Raw genomic sequence first — 22,347 nt, forward strand, 5'->3', positions numbered from 1 at the left:
GTAAAAGAGGGGAAAGAAACCCTCTAAAAAAAGATAAACACCATTTAGGAAGTGGCTGAGAGGGAAATTATATAATAGGAAATCTGCAGATGATGAACACCAGAAATATGTCTTTGGTAATAGTTCAGGATTTCACTGACCAACAGAAAGGAGAAATAAAACTCCTGAAAACCATCACCCACCGTGGTAGGACTCAAGAAAAAAAAACAGTAACACTTTTCAGTGAATGTCCCGAAGTCTGGAGGCGGGCAGACGGAAAGCATGTTTCCAATAGAGGCAGGCCTCTAGAGAGCAGACATATGTGCTCCTGAGTCTTCTATAACTCCTTGGACCCACTCTTCTTCCCTCCCCAAACTGCTCATTCTCATATGGCTCCTTCCCCTCAGGCTTGGAGCACTCCCACAAACCTCCCCTCGCCTAAAGGCCCCAGGTCCCTGGCCCTCACCGCCCCAGCCAGCGGTCGGCCCGCTTCCTTCTTCCCGTCAATGTCCAAACGCCTGAGCGGGTCGCATGCGCTCGCCGGCTCCTTTCTCGACCCTCTAAAAATCCGGTCTCCACCGAGACCCTTGTCTTCAAAGTGGGAAATGACCTCTTCCTTGCCAAGCCTAACAGACCTAATCCTCGGCCTTAATCCTCCTCTTCGATGCGATGGATCACCGCTGGCCTCTCCTGAAAACACCGTCTAATCTTGGTTTTACGGACAGTCCCCTCCTGGTCCTTTTTTTAGCTCTGTGGCTGATGCTTCTCAGTCTTTTTTTTGCTGGCTCTTCCTCTGCCTCACATCTAAACGATAGGGTTCTTCAAAGAGCTCTCTGGGGCCTCCTCTCTTCTCAATTTACTCCCTTGAGGAGCTCACCCTCCTGTCCCCCCAGAGCTTCAACTACCACCTCTCTGAGGATGACTCACTGCTAAATCTTCCTTCTTAGCTCTGTCCTCTCTTTTGCAATCACCTTTCCTCCTGCTTCTGGGAAACTGGACACGGATGTGCTGCTGACATCTGAAGTTCAATACGTACCACACTGAACTCACCTCTCCTCCCCAAATTTCCTCCTCCCTCTATTACCACGTGGATGACCTTGGCATTATCCTTGATTCTTCCCTCTCTTTCACCCTCACCAGATTTCACTCGGTTGCCAAATCCTCTCGGGGCTTTCTCAACATTTTCAAACTCCACCTCTTCCTCTCCACCCAAAAGCCCACTATGCTGGTCCAAGTGCCTGTCACAGACCGGGCCTTGACTTTTGCATCAGTCTCTTTGCTGCCGGTCTCCCTGCCTCCGGTCTCTCACCTCTCTACTCCACTCCGCTGCCTGCGTCGTCTCTCTAAAATGACGTTTCGCACCCGGATCTCCCCACTCCTCAAAAACCTCCAATGGTCACTCATTCCTCTCCACTTCAAGCAGTAACGCCTGACCGCTGGCATTAAGGCACTCAATCATCTTTCTCCCTCCTCCTGACCATTCTTCTCCCACCTTATCCCAGCTTGCATGTTTTATACCTCCCCGGCTCACCTCCTCATGCCAGACTGTAAGCTTGTTACGGGCAGGGAATGTGTCTGTCGTTACAGTGTACTCTCCCAAGCGCTTAGTACAGTGCTCTGCACACAGTAAGCGCTCAACAGGTACGACTGACTGCCCACCGCTCTCCCTGCCTTCAAAGCCCTTTTGAAGTCATATCTCTTCCAGAGGCTTTCCCCAATGAATCCCTCTTCTCCGCACTTTACATCCCCCGACTCCTGTGTTAGCACTTTTATGAAACCTAAGAACGTTAGTACTCACAAACTTGGGAACTGATATACTCTACTCTTCCTCCGATACAGGTAATGCCTCTCCCCGACTAGGCGGTAAGCTCCCGAAGAACAGGAATCATGCCTACTGATTCTATTCGAGTGTTCGTCGAGCATCTTTTGTGTACACAGCAGTGTACTGTACGCTTGGGAAAGTACAACAGAGTGAACGGCCACAATCTCTGCCTTCAAGGAGCTTACACTTTAGCAAGGGAAACAGACACTAAGTGCAAAGAGGGGGTATCAATAAGTTTCTAAAAGGGCCTTGGTAAAAACTATGGAGAGAAAAACAACAACTCAGTGACACATCGGTGGGGCTCTGACAGTTAAGGGCTCTTAGTGCTTAATTAATGTATGCATCTACTAAAGCCACCTAAAAGGCTACCTGCAGCTTTACCAACCAGTATGTGGTAATAAAGCTAAATTAGAATTGTTTCATCCGAGGCTTCTGGCTCTCCTCATCTTCAGTCTAGACAGTCTTTTCTCTACCCCACAGGGCCTCTAGGTCTTACCCAACCCTGAACCAGAACTCCTGTGCTAAGAGGGAAATGTTGTCCTCCAGGGATAGATAGGCCTTGGGCTTGCTGATGCATATGGGATGGGGATGCTTAGTCCTTTGAAAGAATCCAAAAGGGACCAAGACTAATGGGCTAGCCAAGGTGTAAGAACTGCCAGGAACCAAACGAAGGTGTGTGTGTGTGTGGGGGGGGGTGTAAACATCCCAAAGTCCACAGATAGGGAAGTGTGGGGACTATAATTACCGGCCCACGGCCTGCTCCCCGAGCTCCGGCACCGGCTCCTCCTGCTTTTTGCCCAGTTCTGCGGCCTGCGGGCACAGTATATACCAGTTCCGCCGCCTGAATTCTCCAACCCAAACCTGCCCCCGTCCCGGCCCCAAGCACTGGGACACCAGAACAGGGACAGGACTCGCTAAGCGGGGCCTCCACAGGCTGCCCCTCAGTCGCCGGGAGGTGCCGCTGCTTCTACTAAAAGCCACTAGGACCCCAGGCTTCCTGACCATGAGAAGAACAGGGAAAAGCTACAAAATGATGCCTCTACCCTACACAGCGTGGCGCAGTGGAAAGAGCACGGGCTTTGGAGTCAGGGCTCATGAGTTCAAATCCCAGCTGTGCCACTTGTCAGCTGTGTGACTGTGGGCAAGTCACTTAACTTCTCCGTGCCTCAGTTCCCTCATTGTAAAATGGGGATTAAGACTGTGAGCCCCACGTGGGACAATCTGATTCCCCTGTGTCTACCCCAGCGCTTAGAACAGTGCTCGGCACATAGTAAGCGCTTAACAAATACCAACATTATTATTATTATTACACGGCGTCAGGCAAGCCAGTGTCGACTTCCTCACTTTCAGGGGGTGGGAAAGAAGTCGGTGAAGCTCCGGGGAAGAGCATCAACAAAGACGAAACGAATGGAAAACAGGGCCTATGAGGAAATGATAGCGAAACGGAGCTATTTAGTCTCAAAGACGGAGGGTGGTTTAATAACTGTCTTCAGGATATTAGTGAGGGTGCCGACCAGCTGTTCTCCAGCTCCACAGAGAACCACAGAACAAAAGGAAACTGGCTCAAATTGCAGGAAGGTTGGATTAGGCACGGCAGGAACTGTAAAATGATTAAACCCTGGGCCTGTAGCCACTAGACCCTTCTCCACCGCCTCCTAGCCTCACCCGGCAACACTGCCAAGACTCTGGGATAGAAAAGAGCTGGCAGCCAGTGACAGGGGAAGGACGAGGGAAGAGGGACGGGCACCGGGTTAAACCTGCCCCCAAGCTCCCTGGGAGGACCATCTTTGCCCCCAGAGAGTTGGGATCGCGGGGCAACGGGGAGAGCCAGGACGGGATGGAACACGGCCGGCCCCAAGCCCCGGGACAACCAGCAGCAGAACAGGCATCCGGCTTCGCGCCGTGAGCTCGTCTTAATAGACTCTAAGCTCGTCGTGGGCAAGGAATGTATCTGCTGTATTGTACTCTCCCAGGCACTTAGTACAGTGTTCTACACACAGTAAGCACTCAGTAAATACAACTGACTGACTGACCGGCCCCTTCTGCTGAGCTTTTCCCTTGCACAGGGCTTTTTCCTGGTCTGAGCCTCAAGTTCCCCTTTCAGCATAAAATCAGCCTCACTTCAGAGCACGCTCCCAGAGTAAAGCACGGCACTCCTGAGACTATCTTTGACTTCTGAAGTGAAGAGGACGCTTCAGACCGTCTATCTCCAAAGTCTCAAAGGAAAATGGGAGAAGCTGTTGAGAGACGGAAGTTCAGCTTCTGACTCTATTACGATCGCTTAGCAAACTGTAGGATCCCAGTTTGTAGCTTCTGGCTTATGAATGCTGCTTCTCAGTCTGGAACCCAAACCCCTCTTGTTATATAAAACTGTGTCCTCTTCGTTGATTTGTTATTCATTGCCTTTCTCCCATATGCACCGCCAGTTAAAAATACAAAAACAAAACATCAAATGTCCCTACTAAACTATAAAACGAATCTCCAGAAGAGTGGCACAATGTAACTTGCAAGTTGTCCCCACAACAAAGCGCCCGAAGAGGAACCTTGATCCGGAATTTGCCACGACTGGTTCAAAATCAAATTGGCTGCTGTAGGTTCAAAAATGTCCTCCAACATGGAGGCCAGGTTGTTTTTAATCATAAAGTACGGTTATCAGCTCTCCGGGGTGATGTAACCGACAGGCTGTATTTCTACGGCTCTTTCCTGCACGGGTTTGGCAGGTGGGATGGAAATATTTGAGATTTTCCGCCCGGCATCAACTGTAAATACCCGCTCTGTGGTGGGGAAAATGAATGTCTGAATGTTTGCTTTTTTGCACTGTGATGCCCGAAGCTAAAAATAGAGCAATCGCTAAAATTTCATCTCCAGCCTGGGGTCACGGTTGGACAGACAGGATATCGTTCGATAAAGCCGTAGGTGAAGGTCTGGCTAAAACGCGTAAATAGGAAAAAATGTCCTCCCTACATCATGTGGGTTTTTAATCTCAACTGTACGTTCGAAAAAGGTGGGAGAGTCTCCTAGCAGACCAGCTTCTGGCAAATCTCAGTTCAATCAACGGTATTTACCGAGTGCTTATCGTGTAGGGAGGACAGTATTAAGTGCACTGCGGCCCCCCCCCCCCCCCCGACTCTTTCAAAAACATATACAAATATCAGAATTAAAATCACAGCAAACACTGCTTTCCACATGAACCCCCAGAAAAAAAGAACAAACTACCTTCTGGAGAATCCCCGAGCTCCCAGGCTTTGCTTCACCCTTCGACGAAGCTCCCCAAGGTAAATGATGACATCCCCTACTCCGCCTTTTCCTCCCAGGGACAGGGCCTTTATTCCCGCATCTAGGCTCCTTCCCAGTGCTTAGCACAGTAAGTGCTAAACAGATACTGTCAGAAGGACGTGGGTCCTGATCCCGGCTCTGCCCACTTGTCGGCCGTGTGACCTTGGGCAAGTCACTTCACTGGGCCTCAGTTACCTTGTCTGTAAAATGAGGATCAAGACTGGAAGCCCCATGAAGGACAGGGACTGGGTCGAACCCCATCTGTCTGTACCCACCCCAACGCTTAGTAAGAATAATAATAACGATAATAACGATATTTGTTAAGCACTATGTGCCAGGCACTGTACTAAATGCTCGGGTGGATACAAACAAATCAGGTTGGACACAGTCCCTGTCCCACGTGGGGCTCACGGTCCCAATCCCCACTTTCCAGAGGAGGGACCCGAGGCCCAGAGAAGCCAGATGACTTGCCCGAGGTCACACAGCAGACAGGTGACGGAGCCGGGATCAGAGCCCATGACCTTCTGACTTCCAGGCCCGTGCTCCATCCGCTATGCCATCCGGTGTCCGGCACACAGTAAGCGCTTAACAAATACCACAACTAGTATTATTATTATTAGTAGTACTACAGAATAAAAAGCCAATGCTCCCATTTGCTCCAGGAGCGGAGTCTGATCCACATGCCTGTCCCCCCCAACCCCCAAACCAGCAGATTCTCCTATCCCCTACTCTCCAACAAGCCTTCTCTATCTAAACCTCCGCTCCCCCTTTCCACCCTCCCCTCTGGGCTGCCCGGCCTCTTGGATCTGTACCCCTCAAGCACCTGATACTCACTCCACCGCCAGCCCCACCGCACTTCTCTCTTCTTAGACCCCCGCCATTTCCCCTGCCTGGAATTTATTCCCGTGTCCGGCTCCCCGCTCTAGTCTGTAAGCTCCCTGTGGGCGGTGTCCACCAACCCTACTGTGTTATCCTCTCCCAAAGGTTCAGTACAGCGCTCGGCACAAGCAAGCGCTCAATCAATGCCACTGACCGGCTGCCTGAGCGACAGTCAGGCCGCCCCCGGGGGGATCCCGCGGGCACAGTGGTCTCGCACATGGGTTGCTGCCTCCCGGCAGGGACCCAGATTCAGTGCGCGATGTTCAGGGGCGGCAGGGCAGGCGGGGGAAAATCTGGATTTGGAGAGAGGGAAGGAGGCTGCGGTTGTGAGCGCTGAAGGCAGACTGCCTCCCGACTGGCTCGGAGCCTCTCCTCTGGATTGACTAATTTATTTTACAAACACCACTGCAACGAAATCGGCAGCCTCCGATTTCTGGGAATAAATCAGGCTCATGTCCCGCACCCCTCTTCCATTTCCATTCCCAGCCCCTATTTGCTAGGCAAAGAAAACAGCATCTGCTTAAACGACTGCTGCCCTGTTTGCCAACAGTTTAATAGCCTGTAAATGTGTCAGTACGATGTTTCCCCGTCAAGCCAAAAACAAATCTGTTCAAGGGCTCTGCTAGTCATCCTTTCAGAGCAATCCACTTCCAAGCGCTCTTTGGAAACATTCAATTTTGCGACGCGCTGGACTAACAACACGGCGGTGGTATTAACCCTACAAGTCAATGGCTCGGAAGCACAGTAATGAGAACCGCAGCGATCAAAACATTTTGGAGCCAAGGATAACCTGGAGGGCAAAAAACATCCACCCCTCCAGGCGGCATCCAAGACCCAGGCCACCTGAGGACAAATGGGCTAGTCTGTGTTTGGATTTTTTGGATAACTGACCTCAACTGCCCCCGCCCAGGGAGCAGGGTTGAAGGGTTGAAGCAGGGTTGTCCCCCTCCTACCTCACCTCGCTATTCTACTACACGTCCTGCCTCTGGCTTGAAATGCCCTCCTCCCCTTAAATTCGACAATTACTCTCCTCCCATTCAAAGCCAACCTCCTCCACCAGGCCTTCCTCGACAAAGCCCCCTTTTCCTCTTCTCCCATTCCCTTCTGTGTCATCCTGACTCACTCCCTTTTGCTCTTCCCCCGTCCCAGCCCCACAGCACTTAGGTACACATCTGTAATTTATTTATATTCATGTCTGTCTCCCCCTTCTAGTCCGTAAACTCGTCTGGGCAGGGAATGTGTCTGTTTATGGTGGCCCTGTAGTCTCCCAAGCGCTTAGGACAGTGCCCTGCAAAGAGTAAACGCTCAATAGATACGACTGAATGATTGAGACGGGAGAGTCTTGGGGTCTTTTGGGGTTGAGGGGAAGGGACAGTTAAACCCCACCTCTCCACGGGCCTTTCCCGGTAGCCTGGAGCCTGGGGCATCCAGCTGGTCTCTCGGGCCCCCTTGAGAAGCCACAGCAGGAAGCCCAGGCTCTTGCCCCTCTAGAGAGGTCGAGCGGGGGCGATCCCTTACTCTGCTTAGGGCAGGAGACCCTGGCCAGACCGGAGAGTTTGTTACTTGGCTCTGCACGGAGGCGGCCGAGGCGAGGGGGGCCAGGAGCTCCCGCCGCCCCCTCGCTCTCCAGCACCAGTTAGGCAGAGGGTCTGGAGGCCTCCCATGGCCCGGGCCGGGCTCGGGGGAGGATATGCAGTGTGCAGGCCGCACTCCTCGACGTCAGTTACCCTGGATGCCTCCAATCCCACGACGGCGTCTCAGAATTGAGTTCCCCCTCCCGCCAATGATCAAGGCGTTCTGGAATTTTGGAAAGTTCACGGGAGAAGGATGGGAATTGGGCAGCTACGCCGGAGACTAAGCTTCAGAGTCGACGAGGCGGGAAGTCCGCTACAGCGCTCGGGGGTGCCGCTCGGGGACTACCGGACAACGGCATGGCCGAAAACCTTCCCACGCCCGAGCGGTGCGGCCATGACCAGCGTGCCTCAGCGGGAGGAATAATTCTGGGATATTCTGGCACCACCGTGTGGCAAAATGCAGAACCAAGTTGGTTCTTGAAAATGGAGGCCAAGGGGGCAGAGAAGTACCAGGACAGAGGAGCGCAGGGTGGGTTGAAGATTTCCAGTCAGCCCACAATGAGTCCTAGGGGTACAGTTCGGGCCGGCAGCCCGCAACGACAACCAGGCCTCCGTGGACGTCCTGCAGGAGCATCACATACATACATACATAAGTACATAAACACACCCGCCCCACTGTCGCCTGGCTGCAGTCCTCGGGCCCGTGGGTGTTGAAAATGGGGGTTCAGACTCTGCCCCGACCCCTTTCCGGCCCAGACTTTCCCGGCCTGTAAGCGAGACCCTACCAGGATGGCTCGTGTCCCAACTGACAAACTCCGGGTCTTTTCCCTACCAGAGAAGGAATTATTTGAAGTCAAATGTTTAGTGGGAGAAATCCCCTTAAACCTTTAAACCTCAAATTTGAAATTCTCATTGAAGAGCCGCCCCCGCCAAAATTATAAAGAAGAATTGGCAAATAAAACAGCATCGTGTATATAATCATAATCATGAGAATTGGGGGATCAATAAGCATTTACTACGTGCCATCCGCTGATGCAAAATAAAGCAATGTGGCCTAGTGGAAAGAGCATGGGTCTGGGATTCAGAGGTCCTGGGTTCTAATCCTGTCTCCTCCACTTGTCTGTGGTTTGACACCAGGCAAGTCACTTCACTTTTCTACGCTTCATCTGTACAATGGGGATTGAGATTGTGAGCCCCACTTGGAAAATGGACCGCATCCAACCTGCTTATCTTGTATCTACCCCAGTGCTCAGTACAGTGCCTGGTCCATAGCAAGCGCTTAACAAATACCATTAAAAAAAAAAGACAATCGCATCGGACACAGTCCCTGTTCCACCTGCGGTCCCCCTGAACCTACAGGTATGGGAAGAGAGGGATAAAAAGATTCAATTTAAAAAACCTGCATACCGAGGTGTGATTTTAGAGTTCACTTTGTAATTTTACTTCACAGACTGGTATGCTTCACTTCCCCAGTGGGAAGTGTAGAATCAGCCAACTGACCATGAACCTCTGAAATTTGTGAAAGGAGAAAATAACCAGACTCGACAACACTCCCTCTGGATGAAAAGGGCCTTTTCTCACCTCATCGCTGGTGAGTTTCTTTGCTTTGAGTAATCTCTGGGCTTTATCTTCATCGGACCCCTCATCGCTGTCTGAAGAGTAGATCCTTGCACGTTCCTCTACAAGGCGGAGAGAAGTGGTTTGTATAAACACGGACTCCTCTCAACCCCAGGGGCCGGCTTCAAGCACTGCACGATAAAGGCATCAAGGGGGACGGGGCAGGACCACACACGTCCCTCCAGCTCTTGGGCCGGAAGATATTCCTCCCAGTCCCACCTCCCCGGCTCCCAGGCGCACCACCGGACGCACCGGGCTTGTCCCCGGGCATGGGCAAGGTGGCTGGTACCTAGAGACACTTTAAATCCGGAGCGGCAGGAGCCAGGAGGAACCCACTCAGGAGTGCCCGGGCCAAGGGGACGAGGTGGGTAACAATAGCATCCCTTTCTGGAAAGGCAATCAACCCTGACCACCTCCCTCCTTCGGGGCTGGTTGACTGAGAACTTTATTTCCTCCCTCTCTCAGGTGGCCAGGGAAGGAGCCCCAGGCTCTCCTCTCCGCCTCCGTCCGCCACGACGACTGTATTCCTAATTTCCTGCCCTCGCTAACTGGATGCTTTTCTGCTCTATCTCCCCTAAAGGGGAAGGCACCCAGACTGCTCCACAGACAAGCTGCCCCCAGCCAGACGGTCCAGCGATGGGTGGGGGAGAAGAAAATTACATCTGGAGCAGAAAGGAGCTAAGTGAGGACCGGAGAGGATGGAAGCGGGCAGAGAGGCTGAAGATTTCTGCTCTCAAAAAAGTGAATTCATAAACCAGCTTTTTATGGTCCAACTGGAAATCAAGAGGAACAGGCAAGAGAGTCCGCATGGAATGTCCCAAGTTTAGAGACCTCCCCCGGCGGCCCCCTTTGGGAAACGGGCGAAAGGAGACTGGCACCACTGGTAATGGCTGCCACCTAGAAACAAGACTAGTCACTGAACCCTCATTTTCCCCTCCAAACAGTAATCTGGGAAGACTCCGGTTCCCAACAGATAGCGTGCAATGACACGTTTCCCACTGAAACAAAATGCATTTTCATTCCACGGGCCTCAAAACGCACTCCAGGCACTCACCTCTTATGCCCCCTTTGTATCTGTTTTTAATGGCAGCCAAGCTAATGGACTCCTCGCCTTCGTCCTCGTCGTCGTAGCGATCTGGCTCCAAATAGTTGGCACTGAGTCCCCGCTGGTGCTGTTTCTCTCGCATTCGACGCTGCTGAGACTCTCGGCGAATAGAAGCCCGTAACCGCTCTTCCTCTTTCTGCCAGAACAACAATCCCCCGATCAGATCGGTCCCACAGAGAGTAGCTGGGGAATTTTTTTCTTTATTTGAATCTTCCCCCGCTGACTCAGTTGGCATTTATTCTGTGAAGCTTTAGCCTATTAATGCTTTGGTCTCCATTCAAAAAAAAAAAAAAAATTGGTATTTGTTAAGCGCTTACTATGTGCAGAGCACTGTTCTAAGCGCTGGGGTAAACACAGGGGAATCAGGTTGTCCCACGCGGGGCTCACAGTCTTAATCCCCATTTTACAGATGAGGGAACTGAGGCACAGAGAAGTTAAGTGACTTGCCCACAGTCACACAGCTGACAAGTAGCAGAGCTGGGATTCGAACTCATGAGCCCTGACTCCAAAGCCCGTGCTCTTTCCACTGCGCCACGCTGCTTCTCACATCTTCTCATTCAGGAATCAAGGTCATTTTTTTTTAAGATTGACAAACCCATACAGAATTTTTTAATCATGAGGCATTTTAAGGGTCAAGAGACAAACTGCAGGAATACTCAATTGCTTTACTTCTCTTCCTTTATATTGACAGTATCTCCAGGGATACATTTTTGGAATTATGATGATGCACGGTGGTACCTGTTGAGCGCTTACTATGAGCCAAGTACTGTATTAAGCCCTGGGGTAGACACGAGTTAATCTGGTCAGACACAGTCCCTGTCCCACATGGGCTTCACAGTCTAAGTGGACGGGAGGACAGGTATTGAATCCTCGATTTAGAGGTGAGGACACTGAGGCACCGAAAAGCGACTTGCCCAAGGTCACACAGCAGCTAATGGCAAGAGCCAGAATTGGAAATATAGCAGTTACTACGAAAAACTGTAACTGAAGGGTCCTTTTATACTTAGACTTTATTTAGAGAAGCAATATGGATATGCCACGACAGTGCTCGGCACACAGTGAGCGCTCCAACCACTAAACAAACAATGCCTTGGATTTATAGAACATCTGGCTTTCGGGATCCAAAGCTGGGCCTAATCTCGTCAGGATCCAAAGTGGGAGGTGAAACCACTGGCCGGTTCTTGGCTTGGGCCCCTCCTGAGGGCAGCCTGCTCAAAATACAGGAGTCACGCCTCAATCAAGTAGCCCCAAACCTTTCCCAGGTAATCCCAGACCATCCGGGGTTCGAAGGACCGGCCCCTCACAAAGCCGTCCAGTCTCCTGAAGGTCCGGGTCCGCTCGAGGATCCAGTTTGCCAGGTGACCCCACGCCTTCTTAAGGCTCTGGGCTGCCCACCGAATACGCCAGGCCTCTGAGGACTGTCAGAGCAGGATCCCCCTCCCGCTCCGGCCTCTCCCTGCCTGTTCTCCACAGCTGAGTCGAAACTCAACCGAACTGTCCTCCGAGGGAGAAGGGGAGACGATGAGGAACAGGCAGTGGAGGGAGTGGGGGGTGGCTAGGAGTGCTATTGGCCAGAGAGGGCAGATGCCACATGAATGTTTCCAGCCCAAAGCTTCTCCCAAATCTAGCTTGAGCTTGGTTCACTCGTTCTGCCTTTGATCTGCACTCTACTGGAGCCAGGTGGCTAACTCGATTTCCGAAATACCCTAAGGTGCGCAACAAGAAATTCGGGGCTGCCAAAGTGAAGAGAGCGGGGGCCGGGAACTCCGTCAAAAGAATCCAGCTCGTTGGCTGGAGCCGTAGGTGCCGCTGGAGTTTTACCCCGATCACGTGATCGGGGAGCCGGGGGAAAGGAATGATAGTCACAGTGGTGGTGGCTAAATTCCGTTACCTTTTATCCCCCTCTTAAAACGCTGCAGGAAACCCTGTGGAGCATTACCTTGATCATTTCCGTGCGCTGGCATTCTGGATCCCTACCAGCCATTGGTAGGATTCTAATTTTCTGTGTCTTGGAACATCTGTCAGCAAGTGACAAGGTCATCTTCCTGTGTGTGGCACTGTCTGTAGAATGAGGTCTGCCATAAAACGAAGACAGCGTTACTGGTTTTCCAGATACATCTGGCTCAGACACCCCCACACGACTGAAAACAAAGAGGCCACGGCAAACATCTCTGCCTTGCTACTAATCCTCACTTAAACCTTCAATCTACCTCAAGAATCAGTTTCCGAGTCCAGAAGAGCGAAGGAGGCCGCGCAACCTTCCACCGCTCTTCCCTGGGGCTGCCCTTCTGCCTCGCCACAAAACTGCAGCGTAAAATGGTGGCGGAGAGTTCGGCTGTCACGAGGCAGAGTCTTGGGGGCAGCCGGGAGGATCGAACACAGTCTCGGGGCTATGGAGGAGAACGGACTTTTTGTTCTTGGACTTATCTGAGGAAAGTTGGACCACAGCACCAAGGCGGACTGTGGAGTCGGAGAATATCCGATTCCCCTCTGCCATGGGGTACCTGCCGGCCAGAGCAGGAAAGGGAGTAAAGCTCCCGCATGCCTTCTCTACCCGCCCTCGCCCTTCCCCAAAGTTGGCAAAGAGTGGCAGGGCCGTGCTGGACAAGCAGAAGCCAAATCCTCTTCAGCTAGCCGGGCATCAGCGGTCGGTTGGTTCTTCATGTCCCTCTTCCTACTGACAACCCCTTCGCGCGCACTTCGCTCCACTGCCCCTCCCCACGCTCCTAGCCGCTTCTCTCTGGAGGAAACCACCTGGGCCGCCTCCCTCCTTAAACCGCCGACGCACCACCCCCTTCTCCCCACTCCAGAGCAAGTTAGGAGACTTGCGATTGTCAGCCCAGTTTTCCCTTCAGACTGTATGGCCCCTAATACGGGCCAAAGACTAACGGCTAATGGCGGATCAGCCCACGCTTTCCCTTAGAACGAGGCACGACTCAGATGCTCTCTCTTCTTCCTATTCACTCAGGTCTGGGCTGGCTACCCCTGTTCCAACTGTCTTCTAGATTCCCCTCCCACCGGGCTTCTGTCCACATATGAAACTCTTTCCACCTGGTAGGCAAATTGGGGAACCCAGTCCACCTTGGCTGGAATCCCGGCTGACCTAAAAGCTCTGAAAATCCTTCAGAGGCCGGGCGCCAGCTTGGCCAGCTCAGCACAACCCCGGCTTGGGGCCCGAGCCAAGACCAGATGGTTCTGACCTGCCCCAGGCGGCGGCTCCGGCCCCCGGGAATCGGCTCACTGTACTGGCTTCCCTGGCTCCTAGGGGTCGGGGAGGAGGCCCAATCAGCCTGCTCCGGGCCCCTCCAGTTTGGAGCTGGCAACCCTCAACCAGTGCCCGCAGCAGTTTGGCCAACGTCTGCCTCCAGGGATGCTTTTATGCTCGTCGTTCATTAGAATAAGAACGTTCACCTGAAAGTCAGCTTGGTCTTGAAGACTGCCTGTCCCTGAAGACCCGTGCCTTGTCGAATGAACAGATGATTGTGATCTCCTTGCAGAGGGGCCTTGTAGACATCAAAAACTTCATTGCCCAGGTGCAGAGACATGCTAACAACAAAAAGAAGAAAGAACAAGCCCGTTCATCATCCGAGTGGTCTGTGAGCCCCAGTCGGCTCTTCGCAGCCACTCGACCGTCTGTTTTTATTCCCTTCTGGAACTGAGAGTAAGCGGTTCGAGCTCTCGAAATCCTGCCTCCGTGTCTTCAGCATCAGGAACGGTGAGACGACGGGCCCTGAGGGTAATCGGTGGGAATTACTGCACGCCTATCGTTTGCAGACCTCCGTACTAAGCGCTTGGAGTAATGTAACAGAGATGCAGCGTGGCTCTGTGGAAAGAGCACGGGCTTTGGAGTCAGAGGTCATGAGTTCAAATCCCAGGTCTGCCACTTGTCAGCTGTGTGACTGTGGGCAAGTCACTTAACTTCTCTGTGCCTCAGTTCCCTCATCTGTAAAATGGGGATTAAGACTGTGAGCCCCACATGGGACAACCTGATTCCCCTCTGTCTACCCCAGCGCTTAGAACAGTGCTCTGCACATAGTAAGTGCTTAACAAATACCAACATTATTATTATATAATAGAGCCAAGATGGCAGATTTGTTCCCTGCCCCCAAGGAGCTTACAGTCTAGAGGGTAAGGTGGTACTAACAATCATAGGACCGAGCGCCTTTTAAATGCAATGCACTGTCCTAGGTACTTGGGAAAATGCAACGGAAGTATGAGCCCCGATCCCTGCCTTTCCTCTGGCAAGTCCCACGTAGCTCTGAAAGCCCCAACCTTTGGCCTAGATAGCAGTGCTCGTAGGAGTCTGCGGGACCAGAAGTCGGCCTTGCCAAGGCTGGCTGGGTCGGTCACCCAGGGGACCATCAATCACCACCAGCCTTCGCAACACCCCAGGAGAGAAATCGGGAGCTGGCCAAGAGAGCGACCAAACTGTCGTCGGCAACCAATCGAGCAAACGCTTGTGCTGCTGGGAAAGACCGATGCTGCCTCGGTGCTCGAAGGAATCGACCGAGAACGAGGTGGCAGAGAAGGGGAGTAAGATTTCTTTAAAAGATTTCAGCCACGGAGCGGGAAGAATTGGGTTCATTATTGAGAAAGTGGTGGGAACGCAATTAGGAGGTTGCAAAATCTTCTCTACAAGTTTTGCGGTCCTCCCTGTCCGGAGACAGAGGAGACGCTCTTTGAAGGTCACTCAAACCCTCGGTCGAAGACGCAAAGCTGAGGGTGGAGAAATTACATGGTTCTAGGGGATCTTTAAAAGTCGTCATGTAAAAGAAGTTAAAAGTGATTTCTGTGTAAGTAAAGGGAGGAGAAAAAGCAATAGACCTTCCTGAACCAGGCCGGCCAAGAAAATGAAATGGCCGAGGAGCACACCCGCTGACACTGTGCCCATCAATTTCAGTGTGTGCCAGAGTTTAATAATAATGATGATAATAATGTTGGTATTTGTTAAGCACTTACTATGTGCAGAGCACTGTTCTAAGCGCTGGGGTAGACAGAGGGGAATCAGGTCGTCCTACGGGAGGCTCACAGTCTTAATCCCCATTTTACAGATGAGGGAACTGAGGCACAGAGAAGTGAAGTGACTTGCCCACAGTCACACAGCTGACAAGTGGCAGAGCCGGCATTCGAACTCATGACCTCTGACTCCAAAGCCCGTGCTCTTTCCACTGAGCCGCGCTGCTTCTCATGGCAGTTTAGTCCTGGGCCCTGTGGGCTGGGCTCTGGAACATCAGCCTGACGATCAAGAGTTACTTCTTGAGCACTCACTGGGAACAGAGCACTGTGCTGACTGCTTGGGGGGAGTATAATAAAATGAGGAAACAAGATCCCTGCCTGCAAAGGAACCTACAGTCTACGGGGGAGAGAAGAAAAAAAAAATTACAGAGAGGAAGAAATAACAGAGTATCTTAGGTATGTAATACCCTGACGACTTGTGCCTAAGTGCCAGGACTAACTACATGGTGGGAGGACGGGCAGGACAGTACTGACCAAAAGCAGGGCCACAGGGCGATGGAGCTCAGTGCCAGTGCGGAATTGGGCGAAGGTGGAGGGGAGGAAGATGAACTTCTGCTCTTCCAAGCTCCCCAGCCTACTGTCAAACATTCAGGTGGGCCGAGATTGACTGCCAAGAGAAGGGACTATTCTGAAGAGCCGGCACCTCTCTCGGGACAAAGCCCCGGCAGCGGTGCTGCGTGATCAGCACAGATCAGAAAAGCACGGGACCTCGACAGGATGGGGCAGCGGGAATGGGATCCCTCCGAACCAAACTGACCGAGCGCTCACAGGCACGGGATAATACAAGTAACTGTGGTATTCGTTAAGCGCTTACGGTGGGCCAGGCACTGTGCTACATGCTGGGGAGGATATAAGCAGATCAGGTTCATTCATTCACTCGCTCGTGCAATGGCATTTATTGAGCGCTTACTGTATGCGGAGCACTGTACTAAGCGCTTGGGAAAGTACAATTCGGCAATCAAGACAGACAATCCCTGCCCACAACAACCTCATAGTCTAGAGCGGGGGAGGCAGACATCAATACAGGTAAACAGGCATCAATAGAAATAAATGAAATTACAGATATACCTTCCCACATGGGGGAGAGAAGGGTTAATCACACCCAATTCTTCCTCACCCTTCCCATCTGCTCCCAACCCTTGAATAAACAAGACCTCATCTCCACCCAAGTGGATTTCAGCAACAGCGTCCTTGCTGGTCTCCCTGCCGCCAGCCAGCAGCAGGAAACATCTTTCTCGAGTATCATTCCCACCACCTCACCTACCTCCCCGTTGCCAAAAGAATAAAATCGGCTTCAAGTCCTCTCCGACTCCCTGGCTTGCTCTCAACACAGCTCACGCGTCCCCCCTACGTCGTTGGGCTTTGCCCTTGACCCTCCCTGCCCTCTTCCCATCATTCTGCCAATCTTCGCTTCGTCCCTTCATCCTTCATTCAAAGCTCGTCTGTTTTAACTGAGCTCCTGCTGGAAGCCCGGACGACGCTATCTTTGCATTTATGTCAATCCCTGGAAACTAAGCATGTCCATTTCTATTCTGTGCTCCCGTGTGTCTTGTCGCCAGTTCCTGTGCTGTTTTGTGTTGCCGAACAGGGTTATAATGAAGTTAACGGGGTTTTACCTGAAAGTGTTATGGTGGGGGAGGGGGGTGAATGATGATGACGATGGTATTAGTTAAGCGCTATGTGCCAAGCGCTGTTTTAAGCACTGGGGGAGATACAAGGAAATCAGGTTGTCCCACTTGGGGCTCACAGTCCTAATTCCCATTTTACAGATGAGGGGACTGAGGCTCAGAAAAGTTAAGTGACTTGCCCAAAGTCACTCATGATAAGTGGCGGAGTGGGAATTAGAACCCAAGACCTCTGACTCCGCTTGCATTCTGTGTGAATACCTGATGCTATAACCAGGTTAACATACCAAGAGGTGAGTTTATAACCACTTTTGATCTAAGTGTATGTTTGTTTTTTTGTATTTGTCTGTCTTCTTCAGGAGGGTGGAAGCTTTCTGTGAGCAAAGCTATGTCACCCTATTCATCTTTTGTTATTCCCCTCAGGGCCAAGAACAATGTTCTGGCCAAAGCAGGCTTTTAATAATCTTTGGTGATGATGAACTGGAACAAAAATGCCATCACTTATGGGAGTTGTCAATAAAGAAACATTAGTCACCAAGCAAGGACAGAGGTTCAGAGAAGTTTCTCCCAGCCACATCAGCATGGCAGCAGTCCACAGCAGTCCGGTGAGTCACACGGACCAGATGGGGGGCCGGCTCATAGTAATAACTCCTTTACTTACAGAAATTGCCCTTATGGTGGTCCAAAATCACATTTAGCCAACCCAGCGATGAAATTCTTCACTAATCTTTGAAACTCAATCAAGAACAGGATGTCTAACCCCAAATCATCCCCATGGTTGAGATAAAAGAGGAAGATTCTTTAAAAATATAAGCAAGCTTAAGAAAAACTCTTCTATAAACCGAGCGCCCTACAATTAAGATTATGAAGAAACCGCAGTGACACGTTCGTAATCTAAGATACTTTCAAGAGCGCAGAGTGAAAATTATTTCCAACAATGTTAAATTTCAGCTAAGGATGTACCAGAGATCTGGAGACCTGCTGGATCAATCAATCATATTTACTGAGTGCTCATTATGTGCACAGCACTGTACTGAACACTTGGGAGAGTACAATGTAACAGTGCTGGTAGACATATTCCCTGCCTACAAGGAGCTTACAGGAGAGATATTAAAATAAATTGCAGATATGCTCGTAAATGCTGTGGCGCTGAGGATGGGGTGAATCCCAAGTGCCCAAAGGGTACGGATCCAAGCTCGAAGGTGATGGCGGAGGGAAAGGGACAGAGGAAATAAGGGCTTAGCTGGTGAAGGCCTCTTGGAGGAGTGATTTTCATAAGACTTTGAAGATGGGGAGAGTGACGGTCTATCGACCACGAAGGGGGAAAGGGTTCTAGACCAGAGGATCTGGACCAAATGGGCAAGGGGCAGGCGGTACGACAGACGGGATAGAGATTCAGTGAGTAGGTTGGTGCGGGAGAGCTAGATTGTAAGCCAGTAGTAAAAAGTTTCTGTTTGATGCAGAGGTGGATAGGAAACCACTGGAGGTTCTAGAGCGGAGAGTGACAGGAGGGCAGGGAGGCCAGCAAGGTGACTGATGCAGTAGTCAAAGAGTGATAGAGTAAATGCTTGGATTAACATTTGGATGGAGAGGAAAGGGCAGACTTTTAGCAATATTGTAAATGGAGAACTGACAGAATCTGGTAACAGATGGAATAAGGGGGTTGAATGAGAGAGAATGAGAGGATATGTGCTTGTGAGACAGGGAGGGTGGTGGTACGGTCTACAGTGATGGGAACGTCAGGGGAAGGACAGGGTTTGGATAAGAACATGAGTCGTTTCGGACATCTTAAGTTTGAGGTGCCAATGGGACATCCAAGTAGAGATGTTATGAAAGTATGAGGAAATATGAGATGGCAGAAGAGCGAGATCAGGGCTGGAGATATAGATTTGGGAATCAACTACATAGATAAGGCAGTTGAAGCCATGGGAACGAGTGAGTTCTCCAAGGGAGTGGGTGCAGGTGGAAAATAGAAAGGGATCCAGAACTAAGCTTTGAGGGACCCCCCCCAGTTAGATTGGTGGGAGGCAGAAGAATAGTCCGCGAAAGAGACTGAGAATGAGCAGCCAGAAAGATAGGAGAACAAGGAGAGGACAGCGCCAGTGAAGCCAAAGCTGGATAATATTCCCAGGAGACGGTGGTGGTCGAGAGTGCCGAAGGCAGCCGAGTGACTGAGGATCAGGAAGGGGAACAGCCCACTGGATTTGGCAAGAAAGAGATCGATCATTGGAGATCTAGAAAGAGAAGCAGTGTGGCTTAAAGGATAGAGCACGGGCTTGGAAGTCAGAAGTACCTGCGTTCCAATCCCGGCTCTGCCGCTTGTCTTCTGTGTGACTTTGGGCCAGTCACTTAACTTCTCTGGGCCTCAGTTACCTCCTTTGCAAAATGGGGATTAAGAGTGTGAACTCCATGTAGGACAGGGACTGTGTCCAATTTGATTAACTTGTATCTATCTACCCCAGTGTTTAGAACAGTGCTTGGCGCATAGTAAGCGTTCAATACTATTATCATCATCATCAGAGAGAAAAGTTACATTTTGTCCCCCTTTAACGATCTCCCCAATTCTAAGGAGGTGGGGGATGCACCAGGTTGAGATTTCCACCCCCGCTTCCTCAGCTTGGCCCACGTCCTACCCCTGGCCTGGAATGCTCTCCCTCCTCAAACCTCCAATTACTCTCTCCCCTTCTTCAAAGCCTTACTGAAGGCCCATCTCCTCCAAGAAGCCTACCCAGACTAAGCCCCACTTTTCCCCATCTCCCACCCCCTTCCGCGTCGCCCCGACTTGCTCCCTTTGCTCTGACCCCCTCTCCCCACTCCACAGCACTTATGTATATATCTGTCATTTTATTTAATTATATTGATGTCTGTCTCCCCACTCCCAAACTGTGAGCTCATTGTGGGCAGGGATGTCTCTATTGCTTACATTGTACTTTCCCAAGCACTTCATACAGAGCTCTGCACACAGTAAGCGCTCAATAAATACGACTGAATCAGTGGTGGGGACACCTGGGTCCCGAGCTCCGCCTGATCCTTGGACCTTCAGCCATCTTAAAGACTTGGGGAAGGCCTCAATTTCCTCATCGGGAAAATGGGGATCCGACGCCTGTTCTCCCTTACACCGTGAGTCCCAGGTAGGACAGGGAACGTGCCCTACCTCATAACCTTGTATCTACCCCTGAGCTTAGACGAGTTCTTAAAACATAGTAAAAGCTAAATACCACAGTTATTATCATCATCATCATCACTGCCTGCTACCCGCGGGCCTCCACCAGTGACTGACCTTCCATCGGACCACTTGACTATCCGAGCGTTGCTTTCCCGAATGTCATTTCCCTGTTCGTCCCGTCGCGTGCGCCACCGAATGGTGTTTTCCACCTGCGATGAGGCAATACGACGATGGCGTATTACAAAACCGGGTTCTAAGCGTCTCTGCCCCCAAAGGTGAGGTCAGTGAGGTCGCTGCCCCCTATTGAGAGCTCACCTCCTCCAAGAAGCCTTCCCAGACTTAGCTACCCCCTTTTCCCTCTGCTCCCCCTCCACTCTCTGCTCCTCCCCCTTTCCCTTCCCTCAGCTGAGCCCCCTTTCCCTCTGCTCCCCCCCCACCCCAGCACTGTGCTCATTTGTATATATTATTTATTACCCTATTTATTTTGTTCATGAAGTGTACATCCCCTTCATTCTATTTATCGTAATAATGTTATCTTGTTTTTGTTTCCTTCTGTTTTGCTCTGCTGCCTGTCTCCCCCGATTCGACTGCAAGCTCGTCGTTGGGCAGGGATTGTCTCTATCTGTTGCCGAACTGTCCATTCCAAGCGCTTAGTACAGTGCTCTGCACATAGTAAGTGCTCAATAAATACTACTGAATGAATGAATGAATGAGGTAACCCTCGGGTCCCCTGCCTACCGCCAGGGGCTGTGGGACAGGTGACGGGGACCGGGCTTTCTCCGAGGGGGTGGCGGCCCAACGTGAGAGGGCAAGGGGCCGGCTCGGGGGCTAGTTTTGCCCTGCGCTACCAACATTATGGGCCCAGAACTGCCACTGCGTTGGACAAAATGAGCCTTCCAAGGTGATCAATAACTGAGGTTTCATGACAAAGAAAAGATCATAGAGAAAAGAAAACACGTTAAAAGCCAACAGGGACGATACCTTTAATTTTAACCTGGTTCGGCCTTCTTCATCCAGCATCTCTTCATCTTCAAATTCATCCTCATAGTACTGAGGATCAAAGGGTCTGTAAAGTTGAAAACAGAACCTCTTAGCCTTTCTTAATACTTGCCATTTGTCATTTGAACAATTAACAGTATTCCCGTCTTTCCCATCACTGTGGACCAAACCGCTATCCACCCTCTCCCACAAGCCCGTAAGCGTCGACATACCCCGTTAATCCAAGCATTTATCCTAACCCTTGACTGCTCTATCGGCCTCTTCGCCGACCTCCCTGCCTCTTGTGTCTCCCACTCCAGCCCACAAATTTCCTCTGCTGTCCAGGCAACCCAGCCCAAGCACTCTGATACTCTATAACCAACCGACTCACTGTACCTCCATCTCGTCCACCTCACCCCGACCCTTTGCCCGTATCCTCCCTCCAGCCTGGAACTCCCTCCCTCTTAGTATCCGACAGACTCCCACTCTCTTCACCTGCACAGCCTTATTAAAATCACATCCCCTCTAAGCTCTCATCTCCCCACTCCCCTTCCCCTCTGCCTACACACCGGGATCTGTACCCTTTAAGCACTTGATATTCGCCCCACCTTCAGCCCCAAGGCACTTACATACACATCCATAATTTATTTTAATGTCATTATAATCCTGTAAGGACTGTAAGCTCCTTGGGGACAGGGAACATATACTGTACTCTCCCATGCAGTTAGTAGAGTGCTCTGCACATTGTACACACTCGCTACCACCGATTGATGGATTTAGTTTTTGATCAGTAATAACATATGCCTTTAGCCAGCAGAAATAAGTATCGAAAGTATACACTGGTAGCTGAATAATCGACCTAAAAGCCCACATACCCTCACTTCAGAAAAAATTGTAACGGCTTTTATATTATTGGGGGAAAAGGAAAGTGAAAGAAATATTTATAGGCAATGAGATCAATTGTCCCAGGGCAGTTGGGAATTTTATACCGGACCAAAATAGCACTTTTGGGAGAGCAGATCTGCTCTTTCAGGCCACTGGGTAATGTTTCAATGCCCTGAAGCAGAGTATGCCCAAGGAATCAATTCTGAGCGCTCACTATGTGCAGATCACAATGTTAAACATTTGGGAGAGTAAAATGCAACAGAATTACTGGACACGCTCCCTGCCCATAATGAGCTTACAGTCTAGAATGCAGCAAGTCAGGCACCCTAGAGAATAAAGGGTTCAGACATCCTTGATTTAAAAAGTTTCACATTTAGATAAATGGCCCATAAACGGCAGTGTTACAACATATCATTTGCAACTGA

At 50.9% G+C, this 22,347-nt stretch overlaps 1 protein-coding gene and 1 long non-coding RNA gene across 4 annotated transcripts in view; one reads left to right on the plus strand and one right to left on the minus strand.

The window, feature by feature from the left end:
• Positions 1 to 2,223, plus strand: part of LOC114813803 — an 81,507-nt gene extending 79,284 nt beyond the window's left edge. The window contains exon 3 of the long non-coding RNA XR_003761552.2: positions 1,819 to 2,223. This is a non-coding gene — a long non-coding RNA (uncharacterized LOC114813803). The remainder of the gene's footprint in view (positions 1 to 1,818) is intronic.
• Positions 1 to 22,347, minus strand: part of LEO1 (LEO1 homolog, Paf1/RNA polymerase II complex component) — a 37,715-nt gene that overhangs the window by 682 nt on the left and 14,686 nt on the right. For all 3 annotated transcript variants that reach the window (XM_029070944.2, XM_029070943.2, XM_029070945.2), the window contains exons 6-11: positions 21,041 to 21,125; positions 20,174 to 20,268; positions 13,664 to 13,798; positions 12,192 to 12,327; positions 10,202 to 10,388; positions 9,112 to 9,209 (exon numbers count right to left, since the gene is read on the minus strand). In XM_029070944.2, the coding sequence (XP_028926777.1) occupies positions 9,112 to 9,209; positions 10,202 to 10,388; positions 12,192 to 12,327; positions 13,664 to 13,798; positions 20,174 to 20,268; positions 21,041 to 21,125 (736 nt within the window). The remainder of the gene's footprint in view (positions 1 to 9,111; positions 9,210 to 10,201; positions 10,389 to 12,191; positions 12,328 to 13,663; positions 13,799 to 20,173; positions 20,269 to 21,040; positions 21,126 to 22,347) is intronic.

This window comes from Ornithorhynchus anatinus, chromosome 8 (assembly GCF_004115215.2).
Source record: "Ornithorhynchus anatinus isolate Pmale09 chromosome 8, mOrnAna1.pri.v4, whole genome shotgun sequence".
NCBI lineage: Eukaryota > Metazoa > Chordata > Mammalia > Monotremata > Ornithorhynchidae > Ornithorhynchus > Ornithorhynchus anatinus.